This window comes from Pelecanus crispus, chromosome 6, assembly GCF_030463565.1.
Source record: "Pelecanus crispus isolate bPelCri1 chromosome 6, bPelCri1.pri, whole genome shotgun sequence".
NCBI lineage: Eukaryota > Metazoa > Chordata > Aves > Pelecaniformes > Pelecanidae > Pelecanus > Pelecanus crispus.
Window position 1 is genome coordinate 18582901 of NC_134648.1, and position 23019 is coordinate 18605919.

The window sequence follows — 23019 nt, forward strand, 5'->3', positions numbered from 1 at the left end:
AAATCTTCTTCCCCACCCCTTTAAGTACCAAAGCAACATTTTCTTGCTCCGTTAGCACCATTGGGTGGAACATTGCACTGATGTGGAACATTTGCACCTGTACATTACTGCAATCATACTGAAAGTCACAGTATTGATTCCTTGGAATTCAAACAACAGGTAGAAGATAAACCAAGAAAACCAGTCAGTGTCAAATCTCATTCATCTCGCAATCTCAGACCAAACAAACAGAAAACCTCCCAAATCCCCCAAAAACCCAAACAAACCAAAAAAAAGCAAGGTACTTGGCATCGCTCATTGGCTTTGTCTGTAAAAGCTCCTCAAAGCTGCATGCAGAAACTTAGGAAATATCACTCTGTAATAGTCCAGGATCTCATCTAGTGTAGATTCTCAGCTTCATGTAGAGCTCCACTATATTCTTGCATGGATACCATTCAGAATCCTGCATAATTTCTGGACTGGCTTTGCCATTTTGTCAGTACCACTTTTCTGCTCTTAACACTGGAAGACTTCCTGGCTTGGAATATGAACACAAGAACAGAAGATCATAACAAATTCCATTTAGCGCTGTATCCCATCACAGACAGCAGCCCGCAGGGATGCTGAAGAAATGGTATAAGAACAGGAAAGAAAGATGAAGTAATACTTCCCCAAAATAAGCTCTCAGTCTTTAATGTGATGTTTCAGAGACTGCTTGATTTGCTTGTGAACAAAGCTTCTGGTTTTGCATCTTATCTATTTTCGTCTCCTTCACTGTTGTTCGCTACCACTGAGAACCCAAATTCCTAAACTGAAAATCAAATAATGTGCTATTTCTGGAAAAAATTAATTATCCAAATGCAAGAATATTCCTTATAAATCTCAGCAGCTCAGTACCTTTATTCCAACAGAGGTCATGGACAACCACATCATCAAATTTTGCAAGCTAGGATCTAGAACTAGACTTAAAATTAACCACTTGGGGCCTATGAGGCCAAATTAACCATCAGATTACTTTGTAAATTGCTATCTATTCCAAGTTCATTGCTTGTGTGTAGATATGAATAAATGTATACTATCCAGGACAGTGATGAATGGTGACTAAATGTACCCTGGAAATTCAGTCCTGAATACTTTTTTCTAATCAAATCTTTTGTTCTGGCAGCAAGTTCCAGGAAGTGATTTCTGTACTTTAGAATAGTCAAAATGTGTTATTATGACTCTGTATTAACTATTTTTTCCCAGAATACTGTCTTCTATGCTCTTAGGAGATAAAGCTGCATCTCCAGTGGAAAAGTGGACTCAAACAAAAAGGTGGGCTTTGCTGTGACTACCATTATTGATAATTCAAAAGAAGTTCTTTTAGGTAAGACTCGTAACCAGACCAGTCCGATATCCTAGTGTTTAGAATAAACACTTAATTCTCTCCAGAAGTAACTAGAATGCAGGCAGTGAGAAGAATGAGAACAGCATCTTTAAAACAGTGATCTCTGACAGAAGTTTGGGGGGTGGATACAGAGGTGTGGAATAGCTGTAGGGGAAACAAATCATGAGAGGGTCCATAACCACTTTTCAGAGGCAGATCAGAGGAAAAGGCAACTCCAGACAACGTTTTCACAGAAAACATGAAGAGAAGAAAATACAGAGGCAGCAGTGGTGAAGCAGCCAGGATACAGGCTCCCAAGAGAGTTCCCAGCCCAAGGAAACAGCTGGAGGGCTTGCTCCCTCTACTGGAGCATCCTAACAGACCCACAAGAGACCTGCTAGTTTGACCCACTTCTAAGTCCACAGCAAATCTCTTGGACTAGGATATAAAGATTAATGCAGGGTTGATTACCATTGCTGGCTTACTATCACAAGGAGTTTTTAAAGGACTGAATATTTACTTGAATATGCAGGTGAAGGCAGAGGGGGGAGAGCTACTTCATTGCTTTTGTTTTGAAAAGAAACAAAATAAGCCATACCAGTTGAAATCTGTATTTTTCAAATCACATCAGTTCAGTCAAACTGGAACATAGGAAAAGCAAGCAGACCTTTTCAGTGGTTCATGTAATGCAGAAGAACAACTCTTGTTACATGACCTTTGCTCTAGGACAGATTACTCACCATCATTCCTGTAGCCACGTACAGAGAAAACCACCTGCCTTTTTGAACTGTATGTTCTTGTCGAGTACAGCTTGCCCTTAAATACTTCGACTTATAAATAAATAGCCTATTCCTACAGCAAAGGGAGAGTAAACATCTCCTAAAGTATCTTCAGATGAATACAATGTCATCACTTAGTTATTTAGTGTTCATGTTGGATAACATAAGTCATAGTAGCATGATGCATAACGACATCAAGAAACCGTGACTCAAGACACTCACTGACACAGCTCTACTCTTGCTTGCAATAGTTTGTGGCTGAGGCTTCTCTTCCTCTCCCGTAGAATTAGGGTCACCTTTGGGCTCTGAGATATCCCATGTGACTTTGGACAGATTGCATGATCTTGCACCTTGCAACTCAGCTTTCTGTCTGCTGTGAATGAGAGTCAAGCACGCCTTACTCCTTCATGCCTTTTTATAACTTAAGTTGCATAGCTTTGGTGTGGAATCTGCCTCCTCCTGTACGTAACTTCCAACATTTGGTACAAACGCCTCCAATTTTAGCTGAACCTTATAAGCATAACAGTAAAAGAGTAAAATATTTGACTAAAAACTCAGCTAGATGTAAATTAATGGATTTTGTGGCCTTTCCATTTTAAACGGCTTCTCATTTTCCAGTTTCCTGTCATCTCAGTGAACACCTTGGTCTACCGGTGATCACGTTACAAATACAATGGAGGAAATGGAAACCAAGCTCTGCAGCAGTGACAAAGAGGAAGATTTAAAAAGAGAACTACCATACTGCATAGGAGAAATAGACTTCACAGCTTCTGGAAAGAAACGTGGAAAGGTACAGCACTGAGGACATTTAACCCTTTAACACTCTTGTTGTTGTTCAGCTGTCACTTCTTAGCATTAAATGTAGAGACTCTAATAGTGAGGGTCAATGTGCCACAGTGCGAGGCACCATACTGTCCTCAAAGTAGGGACCATATCTTCCTGAACATGAATGTGATTTAAAATAAGGCCTATCAACATACAGAAATCAATCACTTGACTTGCACTGACACACTACAAGTACAGTTGATCACTTTTTCCTTTTAAAAAAAAGGCAATCATGCCCAGCTTTCTTCATTTTGCGTCATTTCCCTGTTTTAACCTCATTCTGTCAAAAATTAATCCCTATGGATTTCAACATTTTAAACATACTTTTGAGCCATTTCAAGACTCTCCTGAAAGTTCTCTCTCTCCGTTCTGCTAATATGCAGAGAAGGATGTACATGGACAGGCCCACCTCCTCACTAGTCCTTTGCATGCATTAGTGCTAGAGCAGAAGGAATTCCTAGGATCAGATATCTGCCTTAAGATTTTGTTTCATCATAAAGTCTTAAGCACAAAACCAAAATACATACAGAACAACAAAAGAAGTGATAGATTCATGTAACGTGTCCTTGAAAAACAGACATGAAACTGGGCAATTTCAGACAGTGCAGAAACAAGAAACACCTAAGAAATGTGTTGGCTTTGCTAGACTGCCATGGAACTGAAGGCAGTTCAAGAGGAATAGCAGCATTAAAGAAGAGAATGATATGTCAGTCTTCAACACACAATTAACCCATAGAACTGACCCAATTAGTGAGATGACAATTATACACAAACCTGCTAAATTCATCCTAGTATTTAGTTCTCTGCCAGGTCTTGCTCAAATAAATTTTTCTTAAATAACCAAGTTGATGATAAATTTCCCTTTGCATTCACCATGATCAATATCTCTACTGTATCCTATTGTCCCATTGTTATTCAGTGTTTTTTTTTGTTTTGTTTGTTGAAGTTTATTAAGGTCCCGAGTACCATTCATCCTGGAATTATATTTGAAGTTATGCTCAACAGATGGAAGCTACCTGCTCCCAATTTGGTTGTCTCTTTAGTAGGGGAAGAAGAAAATTTCCAGATGAAGCCTTGGCTACGGGACACCTTAAAAAAAGGACTTATAAAGGCAGCTCAAAGCACAGGTTAGTGTTTCAGGCTTTAAAGAAGGAATTTATATTCCTACTAGATTCTCACACCTAGCATCCAGTGATCTTTTAATATCAATGGGCCTGCTCACATGATTATTTTTGGAAGTTCAAAGCTTTGCTGAATGCAACCTACAACCTGTATTAAAATAGCTTTGAAAATGAAAGTGACTGTATTAGAAATAGGAAAAATGAGTTATTTCAAACCAAATTACTCTAGGCAACCATTCCTGAAGTGTAAAATTACCTGATGTTATTCCCTCAGGGATGATTAACTAGAAAGACAGCATGAGATGGGACCAAATACATTGTCCCTCTTTGGTGCCATAGGAAAATAATTCTTAAGAGAGCAAGCAATTTGACTTCAACAAGAGTGAATGTAGGTCAAAAATAAGAATCCTTGTTCTCTCCATTCTCACTTTTTAGCTACCAGTCAAAATCATATTACAATGGTTTTTATATTTTTTGAAGATTGTTTTCTTCTAAGAGTTGAACAGACTTTGTGAGGAAAACAGCCTATGATTAGACTCAAGTTTAAACAAAAAGACCTTGACAATGTGTAACACAAAATAAGTCAGCTCACTTTCTCCCTGGCTGTTCACATGAATGACAAGAGTAGTGAAAAGCATTTAAAAACAAAGCCAAACAAATCAATAACTGGGAACATATCCATGGAAGTGGCTTTCATTTAAGATAACATTTTGCCCCCTTAGTCTTATGAAAATACCTACAAAACAAAGTGAAAATATCTGTAAGCATTTCACAGCAAGCTCTTGATTTAGCTTCACTGGTCCAGACAAGATTGTAACAGTTTTGCTTTTTGTAATGAAAAAGCCCAGTACAGAAGCTCTTTTTGGTACTTTTGTACCACACAGATATTCTGTATCTCCAACTGCCTTCTATACTTAGGACTGGACAGCATGAAGATCTCCAGTTCCTTTATGTTACATATTTGAAAAAGGTTGGTTAGCTGTTTACCTAGGGTTCTTCAAATTCTTTGTCACCATAATAATACTGCTATAAATCCTACTCTCCTGAAGAATTCCCTCTCCAACATACACAAGAACAAGAGAAAGAGAGCACCAGATTAGGCAGGTTATGCCCAAGCTATTCTGCTGCCAGGTGATTGGATGGGACTATTTAGTCCTCAGTTCAAGCCAACAACTCCCTCCACCCCATCCCTTTACTCTTCCTTGTGCAACAATCAGACCTGCTTGGTATAGTGATGTTTCTGCTCATATTTAGACAGTAAGTGACTCCAGACTGAACACATCATTCTTGATGGGCATACTGACATCAGAGTAAAGATGGCAACATTGCATCACACAATATGTAAAACATCACATGATATCTAAAGCACGTTTGATTGGGCATGTAATTTCTTCTTGTTTTCCTTATTAAAGTCTACATACTTTGTATGTATTTTAATTCTAAAAGTTACAGTCCATCAAGATCTGTCTACAGTTTATCTATCTAAAAAAAAACCCCTAAAGTCCAGTACTGCAAGTAATGTTACTTGACACGCAAACATGTTCAATTATAAAGAAATTATCTAACTATTTTTAAAAAATAATTTCAGGTGCCTGGATTTTTACCAGTGCTTTACGTGTAGGAATAACAAGACACTTAGTGCAAGCAGTTCAAGATCATGCACTGGCTAGTACTTCATCCAAAGTAAGAGTGATTGCCATAGGAATAACTCCACTCAGAAAAATTCAGCACAGAGAAATTCTGGACAACACAAAGGTATTTTTCGCTTATTCTACTCATGAGAGAGGATTGTTCAGAAGTAAGCTGCACCTTTATAAAATTTGGAAGTAGTAGGCAGAACAACGTTGATCTAACTCAAAAACAAAAGTGGGGTTTAAAATGCATTTGGGGGGAAAACAGATGAAGAGCAGGAAGAGTTGTTAGACCCTAACGATTCTGTGCCCTGCGCGCTCAGTATACTTGGCAGCAATTCTGCAAATATCCAGCAGGTGACAGCATTAGCTCAGCGACCAGAGTCCGAATCACCGTCAGGAAAAAATCATGCATCATGAGGTACCTTTAATATTTTTTTTCCCTTGTCCACTTACTGCAGAAGCACTTACTCCAAGCTATTTCATAAATACTGTAAAAAGCATATTTTCTAGTATGGAACACAAGCCATAAATATTTCAAGACCAAGTTTTCTTAACTAGTCATTGAATTGTTGTCTAATATGCAAAAACTTGCTCAACACACCAAGCCAAAAATGCTAGCCATGCAGGATTTTGTCTAGTTATTGGGAGCTCTAGGGACTTTACAATTCAGGTCAAAGCAATCAAAGTTCTTGGTGGGGGGAAGGGGAAAACCAAACCACAAATAAAAAACCTCACCCAACAAAACAGTTGCTGAAAATGTCAAGAAAAGTTGATGCTGAATTGACCTGGAGGTAGAGGAAAAAAAAAATTACAGCATGACTTTCTTGTCACTGGATACACAGTCTGTCCTTAGCAGAATATTGTAACAATAAAGTAGGTGTGTAATGACAATGAATGACAGTTCCTCTGTGCTATTTTACTTCCCTGCAGAAGCTAAGAAACAAATGACAAACAGCCCTTTGATCCTGCACCTAGTTCTTCTCTCAGATAGGCTAGCAAGTACCAGCTACCAGCTGGGAGACTGCCAGACCATATCAGCAATTTATTGTCACCGGGCTTCCCCTCTTTCCATTCTTTTTGCTGAGGACAGCTACCTTTGTGCTCTACCAGGTGGGAGTCTTTAGCTGGAAGACTTTAACCTATTTGTGTGGCTGAACTGGTCTGAAAGGACCTTAGAGGAAAGAATTTGGTTCATTGTGTTTGTGAATTTTGTTCAGGAAAGTTGCTTTGCCAAATGCAAACTATTTCACCTCCCTCCCAGGCTAAGTGATCAAAATGCATCTGGATCTTTCCCAGCCAGCAGCTACAAAACAAATGCACTGGTCTTTTTATCGCATTAGATTTTCTATCCCTTAACTAAAGCCTGAATTCTACGTCAAGGAATATTTTGTGTAGAGCATTCCTGACCCTATGACTTCTGGCACTGCTTCCACCCAAAGACATTCTGGATTTAGTCAGTAACTTTAAGACAAAGGAAGTACAGACAGGGATGTTGATCTAAACCCAGTTCTCTTTATACTTGGCACTAACGCAAGCAGCTTGTTGTATAAAATAGAGCTAACAATCCACACTAGCAAGGAGAAAAACAAGCCCTGAAATCAGTGGATCCCTCCCATCTCTTCTGTGTTTTAATGGTATGCTTTGAACATCATTGAAAGATCACTTCCATGTTTTCAGAGAATAAATAGGAAAATCCCCAAGGGCCTTTTTCAATTGATTGCTGTGCCTCCGGGTCCTAATCAAAGGCCAGATCTTTGGCGAGTAGGCTTAATGTTACATGGCAGCAGAATACAGTCACGCCCTTTGTCAAAACAAAATTTGAAGGCAAATTAGTTGTGTCAGGAAGCTTCCCCCAACAAATGAGAGACAGAAAGAAGGAGGTAAAAGAAACTTGTGGCACTTGCTGTTTGTAAACGACACGCAAATTTACTGCTATTTTTTCCTGGAACAGCCTCTGATGTTCCTGTTCTTCCCAGAGCTGCTGACAGGGAAAGAAGCCATAGGAACACATCTGATCATAGCCTTTTTCACCTTGCTTTGAAGGAGATTTCTCTTCTCGTTTGACAGTATGCAGCTTCATTTCAGAAAGCCACTTAGGGGCATGCTATGCAGTGTGCTCAACTCTCCTACTCACAGCATGAAAGTGCTTGTCCTCTGGGTTACTTAATGTTTTTCGGCATTAGTAGTGCTGCTATGAGCTCCTGGTCATATGTTCACTGCCTCTCCAACATCAGCCTTAGCCTTGGCTGTGGAGAAGAACCTGGATAACCCCTGGGTTGGACTTCCCTGAGGATTCAACTGGGCACCAGCTCTTCCTAGCAGACACTGCCAAAAGCTGAGATTAAGAAAGGCTCTACATAAGATCTGGCCCTTAAAAACCAGAACATAAATTTCTCTGCCATACCTTAATGACAACTAGGTTATTTGTGTAGTTACACTGCTATGCCTAGAAAAGCTTTAACACCTGTCTGCGTCCACAAAATTAGTGGGAGGAAAATGCAATACACAGGCACAATCTGAGTTTTGTTCATCAACTCAAAGGCTGCAGGAGTTGGAAAAGAGGCATGATAGAAGGAAATGCAGGTTTTAAACAATTGCTTTAATCTGGCTTACTTGCAACAGGACAGTGATTATGAAGATGAAAAAGAAGAATAACCAGGCATTTACAGCCTGGCTTGCAGCTAGGAATGATACATCAAAGTGGATGTGTAACAGTGGGAAAGAAAGATTTATTAAGGAAGTAAGGGGACCTTGAAAAAGTGTGTGTATGGAAGACCATATGTAGCACAATCCTTAGAACAAAAGGCTATAACAGGGGATTCTGTTCTATCCAGACAGTGATTTTACACAAAAATTAATTAATAAAGAATTTCAAGATATCACACCCCTCACCCAAATTAAAAGACAATAAGATTGCACTTTCTAAATTCTGCCTGCCACTCTTTTAGAATGCAATTTCTAAACTGATATTCTCAGTTAGACCTCACATAACCCTGTCAATTAAATAAAGCTGCATTTAAATTGATATGGACATATAGCAGACTAACTTATCTCCCAGGCTAAACATGGACAAAACGCTACTGAAATGAATAGGTTTTCCCCTGTTTATACCGGCTGAGACTTTAGCCCTCCAAGGCATTACAGCTCCATCCACAATTATAAGGTCTCACGGCCCCTTTCCATTTGTCCAACAAACATTTCCAAAACCTCTGAATGAATGCCTACATTCCAGAGATGATGACTAATGCGACTATATTTTGCAGAACCCAAGAGGGAAACTTCAGGGACTTCAGCTTTCAGTCCTGTCAAATCTGGCACCTTTCAGAAGGAACACATTCTCCTTCTCTACCCTTTTCAAAGAGTCTATTCAAGTGGTGTGGCATGTCATGGCGCAGACAACACAAAAAAGGAGATGAAGCACCTAAAAACATGGACTGTGCTTTGTAAAGAATGCTAGCATCTCTCCTCCTCTCTCTAGAATGAAAGTCTTGTACACTACCAATCAGATGATAATATCCAAGGCCCACTGTATTCCCTGGACCACAACCATTCCCATTTTATTTTGGTGGATCACATAACACCAGATGAGCCAGATGGAACCACTAAGCTACGTCTCGCCTTGGAAAAGCATATTTCAGAACAGCGTACTGGATATGGTGGTATGTAGACTCTATATAGGCATGCTAACTTGAATAATACTGATATTACAGTGATACTTGTGGGCTCCTGGCCTTATCAAAGGCAAGTCCAATTCTCAAACTGGACAATCATCTACATAGGCAAGATCAAGTAAACACATTTGTCATTATGTAAGAGGCAGAACTAAGGTGACTTCTGCAGTTGAGAAAGCTGCTCTTTGAACCAAAACTCCTGACTTCTGTTGCATCTCCTTTAACATAGTTCAAAGCTGATCTTCAAAGCATAGCTCAAATTGCCTTAAAACACAACAAATGTAAAATAAATCCAGCTTTAAGTGCCTTAACCAGAGGCTCTAAGAAATGGATATTCATTGTTGTATACTTCTATCCCCTCTCGCACACAGGGTCTTGAATTGCTCCCATACTGGAAGAAAAGACTTGTTCCAAAGCCCTCTGAAATATTTTAAGCCATATTTATTTCAGGATAAAATCTTATCCTGGGTAAACAACGTAGCATTTAATGACCATCTAAATCTATGTGACCTTTGTTTATCATGAGAACTGAGTATTGGACAGGCCTCCCACTGCTATTTGTGGAAACAATTCAGTTGTAGTGCTAATACAATTACTTTTGCCTTTCCTTTGTTTCTGTAATACCTGCAGTGCTAGCACAGCTGAAACAGAAGGGAGAGCTTACTTACTCACACTTGTATGCATCAATGGAATATTCAATTACATAGCCCATAGTATGGTGGCACAGATGTACTGGAGAGCATGAACGCACCCGAAGAATGCTTATCTGGTGACTCAGATAGGAACGACCACAGGTAGACTGCAATGGTAGGCTGAGGATGCAGTGCTGAGAATTAGAAAATACCCTCTTTCTGCTTGCAAACCAAATCTGATTGAACAAATATCAGTGGAACAATTTTCTGTCAAAAAAATGGTGATTCATTTGACAAATATTTCATTGGAACATACTGAATTCAGTGATGTCTTCTATAAACAAAACCCATGTCATTCATTTAAGCTCATTTATATTCAAGCTGAACAAAGCTATGTGACTTCACTGAGGTAAAACACTTTAATAAGGTTATGCAGAATTTCCCTATTTTAAAAAATGCCTAGAAGTCATTCAGAGGAAATTTTTGATCTGCTGAATATTCTTTGCAATTAAGGACTTCCCACCTTCCCAGCATGAAGTCAGAATCCACCCCCACCCTTTCTCTGGCTAAATTTTGTCTAAATCTATGGTAAATTAAGAATATTTGAAGCCATGAACATATCTTGAGGAACCTGTCATAACAGAGGTCACTCCTCAAACTAGAACATCACATTATAAAGGTAATGGCAATGCTATGCCATTCACTAAAACAAATGAAGTTACTTGCCAATCATGTCCTGGCTACAGCTCAGTTGTACCTTATCTCTGTAGATAGCCCACAGCAGATCCAACAGTAGTAAGCAGCAATCTGTACACTGCTCTGGGAGACCTACAAAGGGAAACATCAAAAAAATTGTTTGAACCAAATGCTTTTTATCTTCCAAATGAAAGAGTCTTTCCTCTCATGATGCTGCTGTTTTGACTGAGCTCTTTTAGGCCAATCTATAGTCACCTTCGGGTTACAGAGTTCAGCATGTACAGTATAAACCGTCTAGAAATGAGTAGGCCCCTGTGGGAGGATGGCTAAGGAGAGGGATGCCTACATCATTTCTTCCCCTGCTGCTGTGACATGGTAAATATTTCACTAGCATTTCTTTTAAATGTATAAGATTATGTTATTAATAATCACCACATTAGAATGTGCTGAATGAAATCTTAAGCTGTTTAAGCAGAGTAATAAAGAGCATATGGTTCCTATCAACTCATATCTGACTCATCTCACCCTAGTTGGTCTACATAGTAAGCCTCTTCATATTCTTAAATCCTCCTTTTATCAGGCTTTTCTCCTGGATTCCACTACACCTTCCTGCACATGCTATGCACATGCATAACACCTGGGACAAACTGACAGCTTTTCACTTCCAACTATATCTTCATATAAATAATGGTAGCTGCCTCTCTGAAAACCTAACGATCTTGTCTTGCACCCTAATGCAGCTCCATTACTCCACTATCCGATCACCTTGCAGTAAATAAATGACTTTAAAAGTCAACAGTGCTATAACATACAGAAGTGCCAATATCCACATTTTGCAGCTGAGGTGTACTGAGGTGAGAACAGACTGGACTGCTTTCCAGGGATCACACAAGATGTCCAAGGCAAAGGTGCCTTTGTCTTGAATCTTGGACTAGGACCCTATCTGCTAGGTCACAGTATTATTCTCTTCCTTTGCCACTTGCTTCTGCAACTGCCTGTCTTCTGCAGGCTCACATTCTGGTAGGTACCAAAACAGCACATAACAGGAGAAGTATTTTCAAGGGGTCGACAAAACCACAATAGCTTTGTGAAAGCTGTTAACTTTTTTAAAATTAAACCATCTGTTTCACAGGAACAGGTAGCATTGAGATCCCTGTGCTTTGCTTACTGGTAAATGGAGGACCAGGCACACTTGAGGTAAGAAGCTGTTTGCAACTTTAGAAAAATAAATTAACTAAGTGCTAAGTAATTAATGAAAATTTGGCTGGATGACAAACACATGTATTGGGACTTTACATAAAGTGAAAATCATATCTATACACCATTAAGAACGGAATTTTGTCAATATTAAATTGGCCAGTATTTGTTTGGGAGAAATATTTCCTTTTGAATAGGCACCAGCTGATCGTTAAAACTTCCATTGCCAGGTCATACAGTGGGAAGAAGGAATCCAAAACCAAAACAATCCCACAGAAGCCAGCTCCAAATCTAGCAAAATAGAAATACTATGCTATTACTTGAGATCACATACAAAAAAAGATTAATCATTCAGTGCTGTCCAGCAACAGTGAGACAACTGTCTCTGTCACAGAGCTCAGAGGAAGTACAAGACAAGGTTTGCTAGATATGCCATTTAAAACTATAGTGTCCTAGAGCAAAAATACATTGTAGGATAGAAGGCTGGAGAGTTGTCTGCTAACAATCCCATTATCTTCTTCAGCGAAGGATCAGTTTTAATTTTTTCCTGAGTAGTTCTACAACTTGAACAACCTGTTAACTAGGAGATACTCTTTGATTTCTATTTTACTTTTACTGGTATTATATTTTGCTACTTTGTAGCAGCCTGTATGTCCACATGGCATTTTTTTTCTAATACTCTCAGATGAAAAGGAATACTCTACGGATCTTTAGAGAGACATTTAACCATAATTTAAAGTTTCCAAGTGATGAGACTCTGCCACACAAGCTGGTAATCTCTTTCAGAATAATGACTCATTTCTGGTGACATTTTCTAGTTTCAGTTTTCAGTCCCTGTATCTTGTCATATCTTTGTCAGCTGGACTAAAACACATACACTGGTATTAGAAATCTCACTGTTTAAACTAGGATTATGTCACCTCTTGAGCTTTCCTTCGAGAAGTTAAATATGGCAGTGTTTTCTATATCTTGGGTGTTGAAAAAACACATATCACAACCTATAAATCCCCTTTTCAAAGTTTTAGAGAACAAAGTGACTTGGAGACCAAAGGTGACTGGCTGGAGCTGCCCTAAATTTACATGTGCTGGGAATGGATAACTGATTGCCCTTTTTTAGAATATCAATTTCTTAAATACAAATTGGATAATACACACCAAGGACTACAACAGTTGTTTAAAAAAAAAACTAAATTGAAAAAAAACCCAAACCCTATGGAACAAGCGAATCAATAGTTAGATACTTAGAGTGTCGTTAGCTTCTTGCATAACTCAAGAGTAAGAAATAGATTGGCAGCAAGTAGTCATTGTTGCAGTTATGATGCCACGGCCTCTGCTTTCCTCTCTCAACAACCTGCCTGACTCATTCTAATTGCACAAGTAACAGAATTATCAGCCTTTACCTCTTGTAGTTGCTATGCTTCAGTGTTTTTTGCCTGTGGCTCAATGTTGTATTCCCACAGGCAAATTCCTGATTTTCAGAATGTACCACCAGATTTAGCAGCCAGAAGAGCCTGCTGAGAATTTCTGTATAGTGTTCCTCTTGTACTTGACTATGCTGAAACACAAACTGCAGGGGAAAAACTAAAAACGTCAGGGACAAAGAAGGTTTATGCATTGTTTGTCCAAATCAGGTTGCTTAGCTACTCAGCAGATGTGTCATTAAAAGAAGTACAGTCAGGGGCCTATACATAGACGACCTGCTACAGAATCAGAAAAATCCTAATAGCTTAGAGGAGTCTGGACTGACTCCATCGTGAATCTGGTTTAGGTACACATTTATTCCTAGTTTGCAAGAAATCCTTCTTTTGGATAACATTTTCTTTCCATATATGAATTCTAAAAATGTACTTTTTAAACTACAGAGAATTTGCAGCGGTTTGGAAAATTCTGCTCCCTGGCTTATCTTAGCAGGGTCTGGAGGTACAGCTGACATCTTAGCTGCATTTATGAATGACCCACAGCTTATCATTCCAGAAGCTGTTGAAAAGCAATTTAAGGAGAAATTCCCTGCAGGAAGCTTCTTGTGGAAGGACATTCTCCAATGGACAGCAATAGTGAGTTCATATGTTTGATAATCACATGCATCCTGTTCACAAGCTCTCTCCTACCATTTCTAGCTTCAGGGGTCCATTCAGTACAGGTTTGACAAGAAGCTGACCAGCAGTTTTGGGTACTCCAGTGCTCTGACACTAGCGTCATAGAACACCTAACATTAAAATCAAGCGCTCAGTTGATCATACAAGCTACTTTGTCCTAGTGATTCAGCTGAACACTTAGGGCTCTGTGCTTCCTCAATTATTTCCTCAAGTAACAGCCAGCACCCAGGAACTCCACTGTCCTTCTGGACGACATGAAGCATTATTTATACTCCACAGCTGTGGAGCTTGTGCAGCTGTGACAGAAGAGACCTAATTCATGATCTACAGCTGTTAAATGGAAACCTAATTGTGGATAAGCATGAATAAATTAAAAAGAATGAAGGGTGTTTAGAAACTATCCTATCTATTGTCACTTACGTGTGTTCTTAAAAAAGAAAGACAAAACAGATTCACAGATTTTCCTTATTCTTTGTCTTGAGGCACACTTGCTGGATTTAAACCACTATGCATAAGTGTTTAAGAAACAAAAAAACAGTTTGAGATTGTCTTTATGTGAAGATTGAAGAACACTGTGTGCCTCTGAGATAAACCAAGTCCACTTGACCTGACCCACTACTTATTCTTTGCACTCTCTGCCATTATCCTTAACTTTAGAAGTTCCACGCATTAATTCCATTAGGGAGAACTTCACCAGATCACTAACACAAGGGGGTGGAAAGGCATCTAGAAACAATATTGCTAGATGCTCACAAAGTCTTGGTGCAGCTGCACTGTGAGAAAGAAAACTCAATAAATAGAGAAGCAGAAGGAAAGAGGACTGTATATATCAATATTTGATGACTTTCACTCAAAGAAGATTTAGAGACTGCTTTTAAGTAAACAACTCTATGAGCAAAACTTAAATGTCAAAGCAGGGAAAGGTAAAACAAAACTAGTGGTATGCTGGCCACAGCATGAGTATGAGTCAAATAAGAATGTGAGTTAAGGAAGGATCTTTTTAATTAAAGGACTACTCTGGTTCTCAGGATATCCAAGTTCTGTTCCTCCTATCCTGCTAGATGATTTTGGAAAAGGCAGTATCTCCTTCCTTGCCTTAGGACTTATCTATATGTGGGAAACTAATAATGTTTGTCTTCTTGCCAAACCTCAGCTTTACAATTAGAACAGAAGTTTTTGGGAAATACTGTATGGGTGATCTCCACTGGGCTCTTAGGCATTAATATATAGCAGTAGGACAATGCGTAAAATTATTTTTGTTTCAACTCCCAATAGATTCAGAACATTATTTCACACCAACATCTCCTAACTCTGCACAACTTTGAGCAAGATAGCTCAGAAGAACTAGACACAGTAATTTTAAAAGCTTTAGTAAAAGGTAAGAGCAATAAACACAGCACAGTGTAATACCTGTCTAATTTGACTTCTATGCCATAAATGCATTTCATTCTTGTCCAGAGCAAGTTCAGTTGGCTGCTGGATCGGATTTAATTTCTGATGCAGAGTTCTTCTGTTTGCTTATTGAGAAATTAACTGTGGCAGTTACCATAGCTCTTGTAACCTTCCTTTAAATTAGTGTTTGCTTTTTAATTTCATGCTATTGTATAGTACTATTTTAATCGCTCCTTTATTCTACTACTTGCTTCTCTTAGTAATAGAAGTTATAGAAGAACTGAAATATACTGGAGCAGTTATTCCAATTACAAGGCATTTAAAAAAAAAAAAAAAATCCAAACAAAAAAAACCCCAAAACCAAAAACAAGTAGACCTCAACTGCCTTAGTTCCAGAAACTATCCATTTCTCCTATAAGAAATCTTCACTGTTCTGAAAGAGGACATTACTTGCTCGGCCACCCATTTCAGTTTGTGTTAACTTAATTTTTTGTGTTAGCCTAAATTTGGCATGGGGGGGAAAAAAGGACATTCTATTCTTACTGTGCTGATTGAAACAAGAAAAAGACAATAGCCAGTCCTGTCCCCCCCTTTCTGCAGACCAGGGTCCCTCTTAAAATCCTACAGACATTTAAACTTATTTTTTAATATTAATATGTCTTAAGTTAGGAAAAAAATGTTGTGAAGGGTTCCTGGTTAAGCAACCCACAGATCTGTCATAGCTGAAGGAGAGCTCATATTGGTAATCAAATTACCAATACTGTATTGTGTAGTATAGTAAAGAAAACATAACAAGTGTGAAGTACTGAGTTTATTTGTTTTTCCTATTTTTGTCAGCCTGTAAAAGTCACACTCAGGAGGCTCAGAAATATCTGGATGAACTGAAGCTGGCAGTGGCCTGGAACAGAGTGGACATAGCTAAAAGTGAAATATTCAATGGTGACGTGGAGTGGAAGGTACCAGGTTTTATTGCCTTAGAGGACAATTGGTGTATAATCCACTGTGTACAGGACACTGAAACATCCTGATAGAAGGCTTCAATTTTTAATGCTACCTGCATTCTCCACTAAGAGATTGGGTACTGGTAGTATGCTTCCTTAGACCATTTGTCTTTCTGGTCCCCTATACAATAATGGCTAAAGATAGAGGAATAATTCAGTGGTCATGGACTCTTTCTTGAGCTCCTTGGGGGCAAGAATCTTCCCCCCTCCCCCTTTCTGTGCAGACCTTTAAAGCAAACAAACCTGAGCTTACAAAGCAAAAGAAGCATGCAGATATTACTGTTAGAAGATGGTAAGAAGAATGTCACTGTTTCCAACTGCTGTATAAATACCCAGTGCAGTGAGTACCTAACATCACCACAACTCCTACAGCATACTATTTGTGTTGATGTTTTAACATTAATGCTTATACAGACATTTTGCCACAGAGAAATGAAGGGAGTTCTACCTCACTTTCTCATTGTACTCACTGTTGACCTGATGGAAGACAAAATGTGCATGTCCTTATGTTAAATCTTACCTCCCTCCTCAACCATCCATGATTACACCCAAAAACTTCTTTTTTTTTTTTTTTTCCCCCCTTCATCAATCTAGTCCTGTGACCTGGAGGAAGTGATGATGGATGCTCTGGTCAATGACAAACCAGAATTTGTAAAATTATTTATTGACAATGGGGCTAACATATCCGAATTCCTGACATACAGTCGTCTGCAGAGACTCTACTGTTCCATTTCTCAGAAATGTCTCCTCTATGAACTTCTACTGAAGAAACATGAAGAAAGCAAACTGACCTTGGCAGGGCTCACTGGTCAACACCATAAGGAGCAGGAGGAGATGAGCCCACTCTTCACTCTCAGCGAGGTCTCTAGAGTTCTCAAGGATTTTCTCCATGATGCATGCAAAGGTTTCTATCAAGACCTCAGACATGGAGGCAAGAAGAAATCCGTGAGTTACAACTTTCCATCACAGTACTATCCCCTCCAATTTAGAATTTGAAAAAAATTAACTAGGTCTAGCCTTTGGGTTAGGGCAGGAAAGGGAAGATGAAAGAAACAGTCACTTCAGTTTCTCATTCCTTTTTTCAGCTCATTATTATTACCGCTAAAATGGTTTGATCTTTTTAATTTCAAAATCAAAAAGGAAAAGAAAGGTTGTGATTCCTCTTTCTCCCCCTCTGCACTTGGGGTTTTATGCAAGGTTTTACTATACCTTGAACTACTGCTAAGATATGGCCTCTGTTTCAAGATCTGCAGAGGCCCCTGTATCTCACACTTCTAGCGCAACTTTCACAGACCATTCCTCATTCTAGCACTTTGCATGTAGACAACAGTTTGTTGATCTTATTAGCCTCACCTGCGTAAGAACAGATTCAATGAACAATATATGGGGAATACAAAGAGATAGATTTATGTTTACTAAGGAGTAATTAGACATAAAAATAGCAGTCTGCATTTCTCATACAGAACTTCAAGCAGAAGTACTTGAAAGACAGTATTTTCTAGGAGAAAGACAAGCAGGCAATGGCCATTTTCAATCCCAAGTCTGAAAATGGTAATCATTGTACATAAAACTGTTCCCAGATTTATACTGTGTAGGAGTAGATTGGATACTCAACAATGTGCAGTACATGATATTTGCCTTTAGATCATTATAGTCTTGTTATTGAGTGATACACAGCACGAAATAAGAACGATTGTGTGAAGTGGCCCTAGCAAGCACCCTGGCCAACACATGACAAGGATAACGTGATGGGTACCACTGTGGAATGTCTATAGTGCACTGTCCACAATTGTGCAATAGACATATCATCATTTTTGCATGTTGACAGTGTATTTAACATTGAAACTCATAAGTACTAAAGCTCTTGCAAGAGAATTGGAAATAAGTTTGGACACATGATTTGAAAACAGAGGTACAGAGAAATTTCATTAAGATCAGAGTTTTAGACAAACTAAATTAAACCTGATATTTGCCAAGTTCTAGTTTCATCTTAAAACTGTCTAAACTAAAAAATAAATTAAAGAAAAAAAATTCTCACTCAAGAGCTTCAATCACTTTTGCTTTGATAAGGCCTAGCTAAATTAATTACCAGTATGAAAAGCTAAGTTTGAATCTAGTCAGGATTTCTTTGTTCACAAGGACAGACAATTTGGGGCAATACCTTTGAAGTCATTAAGCAGACTCACAAATTTTACAGAAATAAAAATTTGCCCCTGAAATCTCACTTACCTTTGTGGGATTTGGCAGTAAGTGAGCTAAAGCCAAGTGCTGTAAATAAGGCCCAGTTCAGATACCAGATCACACTGCCTATTTTTTTTTCCCCACACTAGCTTTTTTCCTTTAAAAGCTTATTCCCATGGCTGCTACCAGTGGCTCAATCCCATTATCACTGGCAACAGAAAGAGCATCATTGTACTGGCGTACCAGTGTCACTGCTGCTAAATTGTGTGTCTTATTTCAAGTTAGGAACTAGTGGTTACAAAGACTGATGAGACTTTTGGGATACCTTTGTCTCCTGATAGGCTTTCAATGCAATTCAGTTGACTAAATAGCTCACTACAAACTGAAGAAAAAAAAAAAAAACACCACACCAACACCCCCCAAAAATGCCATTAAAATACATTTGAACAGAATCTCATACTTTAAGTGATTACAAAATATAACCTCACAAAAACTTGTTTTATTAAAAAAAAATCCACTCTAGCTGCATCTAATTAATGCAATAGACATAAAGGCAGTTTTTAAATATACTTAAAACTCAGAACTTGACCTAAGTGACCATACTTCCTCTGGAGAGTTTTTTTAATCAAATGCTAAAAGAATAAGCAGTGTTCTACTTAAAATACTCCCTGCATGAGCGAGAGATTTCTGAAAGGAAAGACTAAAAAGAAGGTATTGACATACTCTATTCTTATCCCGTACAGGGCCTTGGCAAGATTTATTTCTGTTGAAATAAAATGCCTTTTGTTCCCTTTTCTGTGAAACCATGTCCTCTGTGGCAGTTGAGCAGAACCCAATATAACTGAAGGGAAGCTCAGAGTAGTTAATCACAGGTTTATCTTGTATGATATTACACACCAGCAGTGAAACCCTGGCCTTAATAAAGTCAACGAGAGCTTTACCATCAACTTCAATGGAGTCACGGTTTCATCCAGAACATTCTCACACATATTGAGTTATATCGGGGACACAAGGGTCCTTTGAATCAGTACAGAATGAACTAATTACCTCTCAGTCCTACAGAAAAGAAAAAGAAAAATCAAAAGAAGATGAAGTAGCCGGCAAGGCGAAGAACAGCTTAGATCATGTCATTTGCATGGAATAAAACTGCAAAGCAGGTTTTAATTTCTACAAACCATATTTCAGGATAAAGCGAATACGAAGCAATTACCTGGGCCCTTGGATTTGAACCAGAAAAGCGAAAATCCTTGGAGGGATTTGTTTGTATGGGCAGTACTTCAAAACCGGCACAAGATGGCAAACTATTTCTGGGCTAGGGTAAGCTTTGAGCTATAGCTGCTTCAGATGAAATATTGGCATGTTTCAAGTATATGAAATGCTTTTTGCTCAGCCTTGCAGCTCAGATGACAGAGAGGTTTGTTTCTAAAATATGAGATGTGGCATTTATAGGGCCTTTCATCTCTGTGCGGCTCATGCCAGCAGGGGCCAGAGGGCTCAACAGAGAGGGCGGGCAGAGCAGCAGCAGGTGTAAATCAGCACAGCCTGAAGCACTGCTGATTAACTTCAGCTGCAGAGCTGGCCCTCCTCTTCCTTGATGCTGATGACTCACCACTCTCGGTCTCAGGTTTTGTTCCTTCTACAATGGGTCAATTGTTTGGGTTCTAGCAGGACTGAGAGGGAAGGCAGTGCAACCGAGCATCCTTAGCTTACGTGCTGTACGCATAGGGAACAACAGCATCGCACTCTCAAAGGCCGAGCTTCAAGTTGGCATAATTGGCTCCTGTTCTGCAATCCTCCACAACCGAGGCCCTGTCTCGTGCATCTGGAGTGCAATGCCATAGCATCCCACCCCCCGCAGAGCCAGACACAGCTATCAGGCTCCATCCCTGAGCTTCAGCTTCCAGGCGACTGCATCTGGCACGGGGGAGTAGCGGGGAGCGACAAACTGCAGCACAGCTCTTCAGCCAGTGAGTGTGTGTGCGTGTGCATGCAGACACATCTGCACCTTGCAGGGCCTTCTGTTTGCAGAGCCCTATTACCAGAAGGCACGTTTCTCTGCTGTGTGCCACTGTTGTGCCTCTGCCAGCTGTGCTCCCTCCTTTCCCATACGTCCTTATGCAGGGTCTCAGCACAGCCATGTTCGAGGTATCTTGGCACTGTGAGACTGTTTTGCTCTATTTCCATAATGCACTCTTCTCCTTTCAGTCTTTGACTGCTACCCCAAATCAGGCCCCTCTAAGGTCAATCAAAAACAGAAGTCTCTAGCCTTATAAGGCACAAGAACTACCAATATGTGGTTTTCAAGTCTCAAATGTCACCAAAACTCTCATTTCGATCAACATTTTGGACTTTCAAGTCTGTATTGGAGGGAAGATTCTTTGAAGGGGAGACATGAATGATTTTTTTGTTGTTGCTGTTAGATGTGTTCCTTAGTGAAGTCTCCCCAATTCAGAAATGCCCTCCAGTGTAAGGTAACAGCAGCATCCCTTTTAATTCTACAGGGTCAGGAGGGTGTAGCTTCAGCTCTGGCAGCCTGCAAGATCCTCAAAGAGATGTCCCGCCTCGAGACGGAGACTGAAGTAGCGCGTATAATGAAAGAGGCCAAATATGAGCAGTTGGCTGTTGGTGAGTAACGGCACTTTTTTAACAGCATCAAAAATTTAAGAAGTCACTGCCTTTGGAAGGCAAGCAAGTGAAAAAAAAAAAATACTGTTTCAGCTGTAAAAGGTCAACTGTCGTGAATAATTTACCAGCCTTGCAGCACAGGCAGTCCCAAACATTCAAATACCACACGAGGAGGGCTTAAAAAACAATCATTTTGGAAAAGTCAGTGTTCAAGACTGGCCCCTGGGATGCATGGAACAAATTACTCTCGCGCTGCATGTTGGTATTTTAAGTGTCTGATCTTAGTACTATGTGTGCTACAGCAATGGGCAAGATAGAATAACCAAAGCACAGCAGCCTGGTTTGCCTGCAATATCAAGCTTGCTCTGTAAGGGCCACTAGAGCAACAAGTTTTAAGGTTTGTCTTCGCTGCTAAAAATAATTCAAGATTACCTCACCCAGAAGAGGGCTAACTACACTGCAAAATTGCAGTGAGGCTCAGGCTGGTTTCACAGCACACAAGCTGCCCCTCCCTGCAGCAGTAAGCATACAGGCATCTGCAATGCCGGGATGCCAAGCCCTCTCCCCTTTGCCCGGTTTAAAAGCAGATGTCTGCACACAAGCTTCTCTGCTGATCTCACTTCAATCTAATTGTACCTGAAGGTAGAACTGCTGTGAACAGAGGGCTTTAAAGTACGCCACACGTGGAAATGCAGAGGCTCTTTCTCTCCCCTTGGAGCTTGTACATCAAGCAGCTGAAGGCTCGTGCAGACTTTGCTACATTATTTATACACAGATCACATTTTCCCCTCTTCTCACGGGGCCATTATGATTTACAAAAAATAAAAGGCAGGTTCTCATATAATCACAGGGCTTGAGTAATTTAGTCATGGAATTACAGGGCCTAATCTAATACACAGAAGTCTACTCCTTGTCTTTGGTAAGTATTAGATCAGATTCTCAATTTTAATTTCTGGCCCGGGTAACACTGTCAATATTAAGTAGAGCGAACATTCTTTAAGAATTATAAACACCACATCAACTGCAAAAGAAGTCTGTGTATCAGCTTATTTTAAGTGAACTTGATCCTTTCCCCAGCCCTCACAGTGTAACAACAAGGTGTAGGCTGGCCTAGGAAAGGTACTGGCGTAATCAAGTGAACCAGCAGAATGAAACAGACACACAAGACAGATCTTGTCTAATGACCTTTACTTTTTGGACTGTTTATCCTAGTTTCTAGAGCTCCAGGACCAGCTTCTCTGGAAACAAAACTATGCCACAACACTCTACCTAAAGTCTAATATTATTTTATGTCAAATAGTTACATCTTAAAACCAAGGATTTGTTGGCTACAAGCCAAAGCTGAGCTGCTGCTTTTGTTTAGTCTATTCAGGAGAGGGCAGCAGGGCAACTCATCCTTCAAAGTGTAAGAGACACCAAGAGACACAGTTTTGCTTGATATTGCCTGAAGGTCCACATAAGGCAGCTACAGAATGAGGGACTGTAACAAATACTGACATGTTTCCAACAAGTTTCTTATGCTGTCTGTAGAAGAACTGAGAAAGAAAAATTTCTCCTCAGATCAAACAACTATAGGGGAAAAAAAAACCCACCCAAAAACCTGTTAGAGGCCCCAGGCTGAGAAAGGAGCATGCAGATAGAAAGAGGTGAGAGGGAGGTACTGAGAAATTTACTCCATACCTTTCTGCCAATTGTGGGAATTTTAAAATGACAGTGTTTTTTTTTTTTTCACCAAGGCAAATCTATTTCATCTGCCCTCTGCCCCAACACATGTATACACATGCATAAAGCCATAGGAAGTTATTCTTGTATCCAGCATCATTC

At 39.6% G+C, this 23019-nt stretch overlaps 1 protein-coding gene across 1 annotated transcript in view; it reads left to right on the plus strand.

The window, feature by feature from the left end:
• The first annotated feature begins 2797 nt into the window (after positions 1–2797).
• TRPM5 (transient receptor potential cation channel subfamily M member 5) overlaps positions 2798–23019 on the plus strand; it is a 40853-nt gene continuing 20631 nt past the window's right edge. Inside the window, exons 1-11 of the mRNA XM_009485180.2 lie at positions 2798–2914; positions 3896–4076; positions 5659–5825; positions 9183–9363; positions 11836–11900; positions 13763–13954; positions 15272–15374; positions 16226–16344; positions 16984–17334; positions 19756–19887; positions 21072–21195. Coding sequence (XP_009483455.1) covers positions 2798–2914; positions 3896–4076; positions 5659–5825; positions 9183–9363; positions 11836–11900; positions 13763–13954; positions 15272–15374; positions 16226–16344; positions 16984–17334; positions 19756–19887; positions 21072–21195 — 1732 coding nt within the window. The remainder of the gene's footprint in view (positions 2915–3895; positions 4077–5658; positions 5826–9182; positions 9364–11835; positions 11901–13762; positions 13955–15271; positions 15375–16225; positions 16345–16983; positions 17335–19755; positions 19888–21071; positions 21196–23019) is intronic.